The sequence below is a fragment of the Felis catus genome, chromosome A3 (genome assembly GCF_018350175.1).
Source record: "Felis catus isolate Fca126 chromosome A3, F.catus_Fca126_mat1.0, whole genome shotgun sequence".
NCBI lineage: Eukaryota > Metazoa > Chordata > Mammalia > Carnivora > Felidae > Felis > Felis catus.
The window spans coordinates 102,403,518-102,418,393 of NC_058370.1; the positions used below are offsets into that span (position 1 = coordinate 102,403,518).

The following is a 14,876-nucleotide window of genomic DNA, read 5'->3' on the forward strand; positions in this document are numbered from 1 at the left end:
CAAAGAGGAGACGGAGGTTCCAGGTTGTGCGAAAGCACAGAGGCTAGAAAGAATATTGCATTCAAGGGACTACAAATAGTTTGGGAAGGTTAAAGTGTGGGGTAGGAGAGGAGAGCAGAGGATTCCATGGTGGACCTTGCTTGGCATGCTCTGGTGCTTGGACTCATTCACAAAGGAGATAGGGAGCCAGTGATGAAATGTGAGCAAGGGCTTGATGTCACCAGATTTGCTTTGTGGAGATATATGTCCCTGTGGCTGGTGTACAAGGAATGAATGAATGGATGGAGCTTCCATGGCAGCAATCAAACCAATTAGGAGATGATTTAAATGCCCTAGGTAAGAAGGGAGAAGGGTTTGAATTGACAATGGAGTATGAAGATGGGAGAAATCTACAGATCCCAAGCAGTCAGGAAGTGCTCAAAAAAAAGACCTATTCAAACAGCTGATGGTGGTTGATGAATGAATGGATGGGTGAGTCCTTGGGTTGCAGTGACTGGGATACTTTCTGGTGAAATGGTTCATCCAATGAGAAAGGCAGTGGGGCAGGGGGGTAGTGAAGGGCTTCTCCTTTGTACTTTAAATGTTTGTATTATTTGAAACTCTGAAAATGAGCATGTATATTAACAAAAAGCCTGAGAAGGATGTTTTGTAAATCACTACTAGTTCTAACATACAACTTTCTGCTTGCACGTCATCAGTTAACTTTGACAGATCATTTCTAGAACTATCATATCAAACATCCTCCCTTGTGAAAATCTACTTTGAAAAATGAGTCATGTGAGGCAGCCTCATAGACTCATTACTACATGCTGGAAGATTTTCCAACCCTCTAATGCCACGGAGAAAGAGGAAACCCAAGTCAGAGGTTGGTGAATTCTGGAATACCTATCCATTATATTGGAGTTTGGGCAGAATGTTTATAATACCTTTATACAATCAGACTTCCTCATTCCACATTGCTTAGTAATTAGGGGAGATCAACCACCTAGAATCTGGGCCCCAGACTGGACCATTGAACCCAACAAATCCTGAGTAGCTTGACTAGGAACTTCCTATTTCCAGAAGATAGAAAACTCAGTTACAGCCAACAAGAAGGAAGTGATTGGAGAAGCGAAATTAACTGAATCCTGGAAGGAAATGGCCAAATCACCTTCAATTATGTAATAACCAGCAAGTAGAATACACACACCCCAGGCAGTTTAGGAGAGAAGAATTTCATCATAATTTTAGGAGCAAAGTATTTGTAAGCATTATTTTTTTTTAAGCTGATGATTCCAAGGGTAGTAATCCTAAAGGGATTTTTTTTTTTTTTTGAGAGTGCTATAACAAAGTCTTGAGGAGATAGGAAAGGACAAAAGAAATCAAACAACAGAGCTGACAGGAGCAGGTGAGAAAGTGAAAAGGAATAAGGAAGAAACTCAGAAAAGGGAAGAGAGAGAAATAAACACCCAGTTTGCAAAGTCCCAGGGCGACCCTGAGAGAAGGAGAAAGAAGATAATTCACATAACATGTCACAGCCAGGTGGGATAAGGAGGGAGGACAAGGGAACAGAGTTTACCCTAATCCTAAAAGGACAGTGTGGAAACATTTATGGGCAGAGTTGCCAAGATTCATGAATCTGCCAAGCCAATGTCATTTAGAAGATAATTGGATCATTGAGAAAGAGGAGAAAGAGGTCTGTGCAGTGTGGACAGCACAAGATGGGATTAAAAAAAAAATGTGTGTAACAATTAACACAGTGATTTGGCTCAGTGATTTAAAAAAAAAAAAAAAGAATCTGGTTTAGGTTCAACTAAACCATGTTTGAGTCATGGTTCCAGCATTTACTAGTTGTGTGATCTTAGATATCTAAGTTATCTCTGTCAGCCTCAGTTTTCACATAGGTGAAATGGGTCATACTATCTGCCTTAAAGTTTATTATAAAGACTAAATAAGACAATGAAAAGAAGCACCTGGTACGTAATAGTTGCTCAATAAAGGACAGGTGGTTTTTTTAAAAGTATTATTTCTAAGTTTACATCTGAGAAAAATGATTTAATACAGTGTTATAAGACAGGGGCTTGCATCCTATGACCTGAAAGATAAATCCAGTTAAGCTCATTCATTTATATGTTTTCTATGGCTGCTTTCTCACAATAATGGGAGACTTAAGTAGTTGCAACAGAGACCCTAAGACCCACAAAACCTAAAATATTTACTAACTGGCTCTTTATAGACAATGTTTCCAGACTCCTAGTATAAGCAGCACTAGAGCCCGGTGTTTGGGGCTGACTGTCTTACACCCATTATGTGCAATAAAAGATATAGAGTAGAAATGCCTGGCATCCACCTTACCTACCAAAAGGGCTTTTGCTACTGAATCCAAAGGAAAGACAAGTTTCCATTGGCCTCTCAGAGGTGGAATAATGACTCAGTCAACAGGGAGAAGCCTCTGCAGACCATATACCTCACCAGACCCAGTGGCCTGCTTATATATTTGAGTCCTCCTTGTTCTAGACCAAGCAGGGAAATGGCCCATCCCTGGAATCTGCCTGTCTGCCCTGAGTACCTGGATCCAAGAGTGGGGCAGGCCTAATGGAGATGATGCTATACAAGGAAGAGCAGAGGTCTCAAAACTAAAATCACACTCTCCCAATCTGAAATAATCACTGAAACAGAAAGAAAAGGAGAGAAGTATCCATGGAGACTGGCATGGCTACACAGGACACTGTAAATACTTTCAGACACCAGAAAGACCCATGGAAATGGTGGAAAGAAATGACAGACTCTTTTTTTTTTAATGTTTATTTATTTTTGAGAGGGGGGAGGGACAGAGAGAGAGGGAGACAGAGGATCCAAAGCAGGCTCTGCGCTGACGGCATACCATGAGATCATGGCCTGAGCCGAAGTTGGACGCTCAACTGACTGAGCCACTCAGGTGCCCCCAAAATGACAGATTCTTAAGAATATTGGAAGTCAATGCCAAGGATGAGATGAGACTTGGCAAAAATGGTGGGGACAGTCATGCCTTAATGCTGTTCTGCACAGAGAGTCAATAAGAAATGGCCCATAGCAGAGAGTAGATACTACAATTAAACATGATAATGTAAGAACTAACCCATGATTATTTGGGTTGTCTTCCTGTTCAAAATGATGAAAGACCATTGGGTGAGGCCAGGCTTGATAAGAGAGGCGAGAGGCTTAATATCAGACATAAGGTAGCACCAAAGCACCCGCTCTGACTAAATGCCAGTCTCCTGTCTTGGAAAGATGACCAGCACAGAGGGCAACGTGCAGTTGGTAAGGGCTTGAATGACTCAAGAGATGAATCTTCCCACTACATCCTGGCACTGCCAACTCCCCACTTCTGCTTGTTCCATTTTCGTGGGCCTGCATTGCCATCTACACCACCGTCACTCTTCTAGGTCCTCCCCCAGTGCAACTATTTCTGTAGTAAGAAGTTTTCCGTTTATTAGGGACTTGAAGGAAGTTCTGTGGCCTGACTAGTCTTCTTGGAGAGACAGGGTTTGATACACGTATTGTGCAATATGCCTGCCTGACACAATAAGAGGTTTCACTTCCTAAGATGGTCAGGATGCTGCCAGGTTTGGGGTCCAGGCTATGGGGCTGGGATGAGACATGGCAGAACTGTAGAAACTACTACGTCAAGGGGCATTGCCCCATGGCTCCAAAAATTTCCCTTGAGCAAAAAAGAATGGGAACTCATGCAACCTGGATGCTAGAAGATAGAGAAGTAGATTTGAGACTCCCGACCTCAATCTCAAGTCCTTAGAAATAGAATGGTTTAACTCACAAATGACGCTTGAGTCTCTTGCAGACCTCCCTTTCTGTCACTGGCTTTCACCCTCCTTCACTCAGCTTCTACTCACATCAACAGGCTGAAGGCATCTCTGTGTTCTCTGTCAAGAGAGCCCACAGAGCTATCAGACCACCAGGTCCTGCTGACCCTAGCATAAAGACTCTGAGGAAGGTAGTAATTCCTTCAGTGAAGTTTGGGGACCAGCATTAATTTGTAGAGTGAAGACTGTGGAAGCAAAACAGGAATGTCCATCAGGTTCCCTAGACAGGACCTCTAGCGTGTCTGCAAAAACAGCCATTCAATTTTATGAGGGTTCAGAGTTGAGAACTGACTATTGCTTACCAAACTCACAAGAAATTGATGCACTGAACAGGAGGCAGCTTTTAGATTCCCTGTGGAACATACAACTGACCAAGGACGGCATTCTTGTGACCACCTTCCTGATATCAAGGTATTAGGAGCCTAATTAAGATTCAGAAGGCTGCTCGGTGAGCCAGTTTGCTGAGCGATCCTTGCCCCACAGTAAGGTCTATTTCCCTCCTACCTGGAAAAGTCAGGAACTCTCTCCTATGGACAACATAGAGCAAGCACAGTACCTGGCACATAGCAGGCACGTACTTATTTGAGGGAAAACTGTCAAATTCCTGCGCACCCATGCAGGCAGCAAATTTTCCTGTCTCAGTTTGCATGCTAGGCACTGTGCTAGACCCAGCTTTAAGAGTTCACAGCTTCCTGGGGCACCTGGGTGGCTCGGTCGGTTGAGTGTCTGACTTCGGCTCAGGTCAGGATCTCATAGTTTGCGAGTTTGAGCCCCGCGTCAGGCTCTGTGCTGACAGCTCAGAGCCTGCAGCCTGCTTTGAATTCTGTGTCTCCTTCTTTCTCTGTCTCTCCCCGCTCACACTCTGTCTCTCTGTCGCTCTCCCAAAAGTAAATAAACCTTAAAAAAAATTAAAATTAAAAAAATTTAAAAAAAAAGAGTTCACAGTTTCCTAAGGGAACCACATAAGCCAGCAAGGTTTCAATTCAGTGCCAAAAGAAGTGGGGAAGGCCCCATTCCTAGATTCCATGCATAGTTTATGACCTGTCATTCAATCATTCTACAAATGTGAGGGCTACCCTGGGCAGGCATTCTGCTGGTCTCTGAGTTAAACAAAGTTTGATAAAGAAAAAAGAATCCTATTCACAACAGTATCAAAAACAATAAAATAAATAGGAATAATTTAACCAAGAAGGTGAAAGATCTGTACACTGACAACTTGAGACATTGATGAAAGAAACTGAAGAAAACCCAAATAAGTGGAAAGATAGCCCATGTTTGTGAATTGGAATAATTAATACATTAAAATGTCCATACTACTTAAAGCTATCTATATATTCAATGCAGCAACTATTAAAAATCTAGTGGCATATTTTACAGAAATGGAAAAAAAAATCCTAAAATCTATAGAGAACCACAAAAGATCCTGAATAGCCAAATCAACCTTGAAAAAGAACAAAGCTGGAGGCATCACACTTCCCAATTTCAAACTAAACTACAAAGCCATAGTAGCCAAAACAGTATGGTACTGGCATAAAAAGATACATAGAACAAAGGAATAGAATTGAGAGTCCAGACATGAGGCCATGCATACGTGGTCAGCTAATATTTAACAAGGGAGTCAAGAATACTCAGTGTAAAAAAGATAGTCTTTCTAATACATGGTGTTGGGAAAACTGGATATTCACATGCAAAAGAATGAAATTAGAGGCCCCTAACTTGCACCATTTACAAAAATTAACTCAAAATAGATTAAAGACTTAAAAATAAGACCTGAAACTGTAAAGCTCCTACAAGAAAACATAGGGGGAAAGCTCCTTGGCACTATTCTTGACAATGGTTTTGTGGATGTGACACCAAGAACACAAGCAACAAAAGCAAAAACAAACAAGGGGGACCATGTCACACTGAGAAGCTTTTGCACAGCAAAAGAAACAATCAAAACAAAAAAGCAACCTCCAGAATAGGAGAAGGTATCTTCCATATTACAGGTAAGGGATTAATATCCAAAATTTATAAGGAACACCTATAACTCAATAGCAAAAATAAACAAATAAATAATCCAATTAAAAAATGGGCAGAGGACCTCAATAGACATTTTTCCAACAAAGAAATTCAAATGGCCAACAGCTACATGAAAAGATGCCTAACACCACTAATCATCAGGGAAATTCAAATCAAAAGCAGAAGAGATACCACTGAGGATGTAGAGAAAAGGGAACCCTATAGCATTGTTGGTGGGAATGTAAATTGGTACAGCCACTGTGGAAAACAATATAGAGGTTACTCAAAAAATTAAAGATAGAACTACCACATGATCCAGGATTTCCACTTCTAGGTATATAGCTAAATGAAATGAAATCACTATCTCACGCATCTGCGCTCACAAATTCATTGCAGCTTTATTCACAACAGCCAAGACACGGAAACAACATACGTGTCAACCAACATATGAATGGGTCAAAGATATTTTATATAACACACACACACACACACACACACACACACACACACACACACACACAGAGAGGAATATTATTCAGCCATAAAAAAGAAGGAAATCCTGCCAATTGTGACCATATGGATGGACCATATGGATTTAACACTAAGTTAAATAAGACAGAAAAAGACAAATACTTTATTATTCCCCCTATATGTGGAATCTTGAAGGAAGAGGAGAAAAAGAATAAGGAGGAGGAGGAGGAGGAAGTAGAGGAGGAGGAGAAGAAGGCAAACTCATAGAAAAAGAGAAAAGAATGGGGAGAGTGTGTTTGGTCAAAGGATGCAAACTTCAAGTTATAAGATGAATAAGTTCTAGGAATCTAATATACAACATGGTGACTATTGTTAACTATTCCATATCATATACCTGTACTTGAAAATTGCTCTCAGGGTAGATCTTAAATGTCCTCACCAAAAAGGATATATACACATAATTATATGAGGTGATGGATGTGTTGATTAACCTTAGTGGTAATCTTTTTGCAACATATATGTATAGCGAACTGTTGTGTTGTACGTCTTAAACTTACACAGTGTTATTTTTGAATTATATCTCAATACATCTAGGGGGAAAAACAGTCTAATAACTCTTGGAGATACCAAGACATATAGTTGCAGCTAGATAGTCTTATAAAAACAATAGTCCAAGGGCACCTGGGTGGCTCAGTCGGTTAAGCGTCTGACTTCCACTCAGGTCATGATCTCGGGTTTGTGAGCTCGAGCCCCACATCAGGCTGTCTGCTGTCAGCACAGAGCCCACTTCGGATCCTCTGTCTGTCTCTCTCTGTGCCCCTCCCCTCCTCATTCTCATTCTCTCTCTCTCCCCAAATAAATAAATAAATAAATAAATAAATAAATAAATAAACTTTAAAAAAATAGTCCACATTTCAGAGTTAACAGAAAAATTATTTTAAGCAGAAAACATCTTATCTGCATTTTAAGGAGGAATTGTGCTCCTGAAAGCTTGACTTATTCACAATCTTTTCAAATACATTCTCAATCCAGGCTCATGCACTGTTCATCAAGCATTGATACTGATTACATTTGTAACTGGCTAGGGTACCAGCACCTGTTTTGAAAGGGTTGCATGAGCTTGTCTCCAAGGTTCCCCCAGCCCCATCAGGAGCCTAACCCCTGCATAAATATATTTTTTCTGCCCCATCCTAGGAGGTCAACTGTCTCCCCAGAGGCTCCTATAATGGACCCTGAGCTCCCAAAGTAGAAAACAGCACCCTCAATACAGACTGGGAGGGTTACTGTCATTTCTTTTTACCCCTTAATCCATCTCCAAGTGGGAAGCCTCCTAAATTTAAGTACAATGCATGAGTGAGGAAGCATGTTTGCGTATGTATCTCTATGTCCTCCACTTTGCCCCCAGAGATCCCAAATTAAAACATTATTCTAACCTAGGAAAATCCTGTATTTTAATATTGACACCATTCATGTAATTGTTATCAGGAAAACAATATATATTTGCATAATGACACATTTGCAAAGATGTGTCATCATTTGCTACCATTTTCCCTTCCATGGCCTAGAGGATTATTTCATTTTATCTTCTCCCAGAAGTTCCCATCAATTCTTTTTTTAAAAACACTTGATTGTGAAATTAGTTAACCAAAGGGGAAATTTCTCAGCTCTCTACTTCTGCTTTTAAAGAATATATAAGAATGAGATTGAAATTGGCAGAGAGCAGATCTCTCGAGGCACAGCAGCCCACTCCGGGATTCTATTCTCTCCAGTCAGTCTTCATTACTCAGGTACAACTTGAACTAACTCTTCTTTATGACTCGATTCTAATCAAGTCTCTCTGTCCCTCTCTCCCTTCCTCTCTGCCTAAGGGCTGGGTTTTCTATAAAGATGCCACATGTATTACTATGGTTATGATTTGTGAAATATTCTGGGAATGGGCACTGCTTATGTAGCAGCTGACATCTGAGAGATCAGTGTCAAAGCCTCTGCTCCAGATCTAACAAATACGCTCCTGGTTTGGGTTTGGGTTAGCAACTGTTTCCTCTGGACCCAAAGGAAGGCTCTTTCACACATTCACTCATTCATTCAAAGGCTGTTTCTCTGCATGCCTGCCATGTTGCAGGTGCTAAGGGAAATTCACATAAGAAGGCGGCCCTCGTGGGGACTGGCTTGGCAAGAAGTTACTCATTTTCTCCTCTTTACCCAGGTTTCTGAAGTGGCCATGGCAGCAGTACCTGAACTCACCAGTGAAATGATGGCTTACTACAGGTCAGTGGGGAGACTGAGACTAGCAATGTGAGCAGGGTTCCTCTTTCAAGAGTGGAATGTTTTCTGTGCTTGGAGACCAGATTTGTCCCCCAAACTGCCTCTTCCAGTGGCAAGTGGGGTTCCAAGTGAACCTGGTTTAATGACATATTTCCCACTACAAGTCCAGCCTTGGGGCCGCATAGGGCATTCAGATGTTGTTGCTACAGGGGCTTCCTGCAGATGACAAACAGGAAAAAAAGATTCCAAGTGCACAATACAGGGGACTCCTTGGCAAAGTTTGGCTTGATGGAGAGGAAAAGTTCAGATGTTAACTGGGCTGGAAGTTAGGTCTCAGGCTCCAACAGAGAGTACAAAGGATATCTGCCCCGCCTCCCATGCTGCCCGTGTATATTAGCATAAAACTTGCCAACAGCTTTCAGTAGCTTTAAGAGACATGCTATTTGCAGTTTCCTATTCACAGTGGAGACTGTTTGCAGGGAAGGGAAAACAAAACGTGTCTGGGAGACTAACTGAGCAATCTCTCTGTTTTTATTACAGTGATGAGAATGACCTGTTCTTTGAGGCTGATGGCCCCGAAAAGATGAAGGTGAGACCGTGGGCCAAGCTCACAACTCCTGGAGGGACTCAGACATGAGAAAGGCTCCAGGAAAAGGGTTCTGGGCCACCTTGTTCCTGTGGCATTTTGTGATGGAAGGACTTTCACCTCTTCCAGTGAGGCAGATGCAGATGGCACGATATCGCTCCCACAGTCACTCACTGAGGCTTGGCGATGGTGGCCATGTTCATGGAGGGCGAGGAGGAATGGCTGTGGGGATCAAGTTTGCTATCTCTTGTTTGGAAGGCGGCCCAGGCTCCAGTGCAAATTTAATTCTCCTTTTAAGAGAGGGTTCAGCCTACATTAGTCACTGAAGTCCTTGGGAGTTCATGTACATCTGCCCCCTTTAAAGGTAGAATAGCTTTTTGCTCCCTGGGATAGAGCTGATGGCAATAAGATGTGGATGATGTAAACAAAAAGATGAATTGGGGGTTGAAAGAAAATCATTCACTTGCTATTTGACCTTAAAGAAGCCATTTCACCCCCTGGACCTCTGAAATATAAGGGGCATGCACTAGATGATCTCTTAGCTGTTGGCCTCCTGTAACCTTCAGTTCTGAAATACTGTCAGTGATAGCTAAGTTTATCCCAGGAAATGGGTGTTTCTCTGACTCTCACCTTTACTGAGAGCCATTTTGACGTTCAGGATGTCCCTTCTTTTCTGTATGAGGCCTAATAACTTTCCAAGGCGCCATCAACCCAGCCAGGTCAGTTGCACAGATTAGCAAGCAGCCACTTTTCTCTGACTTTTTTTTTTTTCTTCTTCAGTTCATGGCAGCTTCCTCTAGCCTCATAAGTCAGTCCCTATTGCTGTTCAAAGCCCATTTCTCTAAATGCTTTGAAACCAGTAACTGGTGTACTCCAGCCCTGAGGGGAGGTGGCGGGGGGCGGGGTGCTTCTCTGTCTGGCTCTTTCCCTGCTGTTCCTTCCACAGCCTGTCTCTCCCTCTGCCTCATCTGGAGCCTCAGCTCTGAGCAGGAACTTCTCTCACTCAGCTTTCCTCTGTGCTGTTAGAGGCCTCTTTAACTGTTGAGCATCCAAACCATTATCAGCCACCAGGGCAACCTCACTTAAGCCCTCATGCAGTTTTGCGGTTTCTCTGAATAACGGGAAAGTGGGAACGTATTTCACACATAGTAACCACTTGTAAAGTATTTGTAGAATGCTTATAAAACGGTGTTTAGAAAAAAAGAAAGAACTTGTATAGAATAATTAAAAACCTGTTGAATGAACATAGATGAATAGAAAATGTTATGATCACCATTGCCATGAAAAATTAAATATACAGTGTTAGAGCATTAGGGACCCAAGAGGACGCAGTTGAAGAAGGTATAAATTTATGGCCAGGTGGAGTAGTTTGTGAAGAAGATAAATGAGGTAGACATGGGTTTTATTCTAAAAGAATACCATCTAGGCCATCAGAAAGCCCACAGTTCTGGTTTGGGTTCTGTCTCTAACTCACCATGGGTAAACCACTTAACCTCTATATGCTTCAGAGAGAAGAGAGTTTATCATTAGAAGCTCAGTTCTCTCTAAGGCCCCTTCTTCTTCTCTGATGTCAAAATGGGAGCTCTCTGGCCCAACCACCTTAATTAACATACTCTTCCTGGGTCTCTCCACAGGGCAGCCTCCAAAACCTGAGCCACAGTTTTCTGGGAGATGAGGGCATCCAGTTGCAAATCTCCCACCAGCCCGACAACAAGAGTCTTAGGCATGCCGTGTCGGTCATTGTGGCCATGGAGAAACTGAAGAAGATATCTTTTCCCTGCTCACAACCCCTCCAGGATGAGGACCTGAAGAGCCTCTTTTGCTGCATCTTTGAAGAAGGTACTTAATGAGAACCAAGGGCAGACAGGAGATCTCTGGTCATGTCCTTTTCAGAGTCCATAACGCAACAGACAACGCACCTACCCTAAAGCTAAAGTCCTTCAAATGTAGAAGGGCCAGCAGTGAGAGAAAAACAGAGAAGCCTAGAAACTAAATGAATTTAGTTGAAACTATTCTTAACACAAAAGCGCCATAGCTATTCACATTTGCCAGTTACTCTCCCATTCTCAGAGGTTTTCATCTGCACTACCTCCTGCAAGTCTCACACTGTCCCTGTTGGGCTAGTGTTATGGCCGTTGCCATTTTACGTGAGTAGCTCTATTGTTAGTCTGCAGCCGGCAATGGAACTGCAGCCCAAATCTACATCTCATGATGCCAAGTCCAGAGTTCTCGCACACCCCAACTTCCTCCCCACCAGTTATAATCGAAGTCCAGCTACACATGCTCAGATGTCCTCCAAAACACCAAATTCTGCTGCCTTACATCATCTGGCCTGCCTTTCCAATTTTCCTCCTAAACAGCATATATGCTCCATATTTCAGAACCCATCATCTGTGACACGTGGGATGACGGTTTTGTGTGTGATGCGGCCATACAATCACAGGACTACACGTTCCGAGACATAAGCCAAAAGAGCCTGGTGCTGTCTGGCTCATACGAGCTTCGGGCTCTCCACCTCAATGGACAGAATATGAACCAACAAGGTAACTGGGGACGTTTTGATTCTTTTCTTGGCCTCCTGACCCTGTGCTAACTCTCCACATTTTTAACATAGTAGTACAATAAGGCAAATTATGACCTAAGTGGAAAAATGTATAATGTATAACAGGTAAACATTTGTGTTTTGGTCCTAGCAAGGACACCAGATTGATTCCCTTAGCATGTTCATTTTTTAGCAAGAGATGAGACTCTGAGAAATTAGAATGCTCAAGCACACCCAGGGCCATTGTCCAGCCAAGTCTTTGAATGATAGTGTAATGTCAATGCTTCCATTAGAAAGGGGTCATTTGATGGACACGACCTAACTGCCTGTGGGTTCCTTTTTCCTGTCGTTGAGGTTGAAACTAGGATGGTGAAGAGATACTGTGTCCATCCGCATTCCCAACCCTGCCCCCTTAACCCAAACATCCTTCCCGCCCAATACCAGATGGTTCCTTGTAGGGAAATTTTACTGGCAAGCAGGAGCTTATCTCTCTCTACTATAGCCAGCAAATGTTTCAAGTCTGGAGAGCCCATTAGTTGTGGGAATCCGCCTGGCACCTCACCACTGTGGCTGAACCCTGTATGCGAGAGGGCAGCCAAGGGAGCAGCTGAAAAGAGCAGGCTGTTCCCTTCCAAGGCTGCTGACCTTGGAGAGAGGCATCCCAGCCAGGCCAGGACGAACCTGTTTCTTCAGAACTGGGTTGTGAGCATGACCTCAAGGCCCCCAAATGAGATGGTGGTGACTAAGAAAGACTAAAATGAATGTCTCTCTGGAGCCACTTTTCCCAGCTAAGCCTCACCTCTCCCAAGTTCTTCCCACTTGTTGCTCCATGTTCCTGAAACAGATCTGTGTCTGATTTCTTTCGGGATCCCTGATCTACCTCTTTTCTTGCCTTGCACATTGATCAAATTGTTCTGCCCATACGGATGGGCACACCACTGGCCAGTCACAAAATGGCTTCCTTCTTTCAGCATTTAAAAATCAGACCCCCTAATTCTTCATTGCCACTGTGATGAGGCTCTAAGAAACCCCTGCAGACCTTCTTTCTAGAAAATATGAAATCAGGCAACTAACCCTGCTACCGTCTGTGACAAGCCAAGTTATCCTGTCTGTTAGGCCATAAGAATCTTAGTGTGGGTTCCCACAGAAGATGTTAATTGTATGAGTCCTGGGCTCGAGGTCCAGCTGTTGGGCCAGCCCTGCATGGCTGTGCGTTCCTGACCACAAGGCCCCTTTCCGTTCTCTAGTGGTGTTCCGCATGAGCTTTGTGCACGGGGAGGAAAATAGTAAGAAGATACCAGTAGTGTTGTGCATCAAGAAAAATAACCTGTACCTGTCCTGTGTGATGAAAGATGGGAAACCCACCCTACAGCTGGAGGTGAGTACCAGGGGCTGAAGGCTTCCTAGGCTTCACTGAAGCACATTTAGCCCTCATTTATTTCCAAAACAACCACCTTTTTTGCTCAGAAAATATGGGAGCATACCTACTTGGTAATTTTGCATAAATGTAAATACATTTAATGTAACTACCAAATGCATGAAACTTTCACTCCCACCACGGAAAATTAAGTCATTTTGCTGATGTTATTATGTCCTGCCATTGTGACCACCCAACAGATTATACAGTGTTAGGGTTAGAAGGCTTATAACATTGTTAGGGCTACTTCATTTGATAAATGACACCTCAGGAAATTAATCAATTCAAGGGAGCTGTCACCTGTCATCTCCTCCACTCTCAAAATCACCTGCCACCCCACCCCCCTAACCAGCTTTGCCAGCAAAAGTTTCAATTCTAAGTTGAAGTCATTCTAACCAGGGCCATAGAGAAAAATACAGCAAAAGTCCCTGGAAATTAGGTAGTCCTACAAGTTTTCACCTAATGTTCACTTTTTAATAAAATTCTCACTTATAGGGGCGCCTGGGTGGCTCAGTCGGTTAAGCGTCCGACCGGCTCAGGTCATGATCTCACAGCTCATGAGTTCAAGCCCCACGTCAGGCTGTGTGCTGACAGCTCAGAGCCTGCTTCAGATTCTGTGTCTCCCTCTCTCTCTAGCCCTCCTCCACTCATGCTCTCTCTCTGTGTCTCAAAAATAAATACACATTAAAAAAATTGTTTTTTTTAATTCTCACTTATATTATGCTCCCTACCATTTGATATTAAGTTTCAGAAAAGAGAAAAAGCTCTTTTAGTCACTACACAGAAAGTTGGTATCACAAAGATAAATCAGGAGTCTGGATCCTGGTCCTATGACTCATCAGTTTCCTCTCTAGCTGAACAAGAGAATAACTTTACCTGAGTGTCTTTGTCCCTTCCCTCATAAAAATTCTTATTTCTGTTTTGCTGCAGATGTTAGACCCCAAAGTTTACCCAAAGAAGAAGATGGAAAAGCGATTTGTCTTCAACAAGACAGAAATCAAGGGCAATGTGGAATTTGAGTCTTCCCAGTTCCCCAACTGGTACATCAGCACCTCTCAAGCAGAAGAAATGCCTGTCTTCCTAGGAAATACCAAAGGTGGTCAGGATATAACTGACTTCATCATGGAAAGCGCTTCCTAAAGAGACCTGTACCCTAAAGAGAGTCCAAATGTGCTGAATAACCCCTGCTGGCTGGCGGAAGGGGAATAGAAGGGCTTAAACATGGCCTCAGGCTGAACTTCACTATTATCTAATCAACGCACAGCTGTCTTCCTTAAATCACTGCTAAGAAGATCTGTCCGCCAGCCAGGAGGAATAACCCCTTCTTCCCAGGGCCAATCCTCAGGTCCCCTCTACTGAGCCAGGTTACCTTTATCTCTTCTACTCACTCAAAGCCACCCTGGCAGAAACCATTACACTTTAGGTTCAAAGAAACCCTCTGTCCTTTGTGCCCAGCCTCTGATGAACAACCTCTTAACTATTTATTTATTTATTTATTGGTGGGTTAGTCTATTTAAGTCAAGAGGGCCAAGAAGTATCAGTGTCTGTGATTAATTTAATTTGCACTAGTGTGCCATCTTTATACCAAGCCCTTTCACCAAGGCTGAAAAATGTATAAGCTCAGGTTGTTTACATAGGAATATTTATGAATGATTAAGTATGATCACTCTGCTTCAATGATTCTGAAATAAATTTCACTGAAAAAATATTTTTTTTTCTATGTGGTAATTGCCTTTTCTGGGATCTGATCCAGAA

At 42.7% G+C, this 14,876-nt stretch overlaps 2 protein-coding genes across 11 annotated transcripts in view; one reads left to right on the forward strand and one right to left on the reverse strand.

Annotated features, from left to right (window-relative positions):
* IL36G (interleukin 36 gamma) overlaps positions 1 to 14,876 on the reverse strand; it is a 185,476-nt gene that overhangs the window by 113,302 nt on the left and 57,298 nt on the right. The gene's annotated exons all lie outside the window — the stretch shown is intronic.
* Positions 8,070 to 14,294, forward strand: IL1B (interleukin 1 beta). Its single transcript, NM_001077414.1, is given in 7 exon segments — positions 8,070 to 8,098; positions 8,518 to 8,579; positions 9,117 to 9,165; positions 10,797 to 11,001; positions 11,544 to 11,705; positions 12,952 to 13,082; positions 14,052 to 14,294. Coding segments are annotated over 6 exon segments (804 nt in total). The 5' UTR covers positions 8,070 to 8,098; positions 8,518 to 8,532; the 3' UTR covers positions 14,262 to 14,294.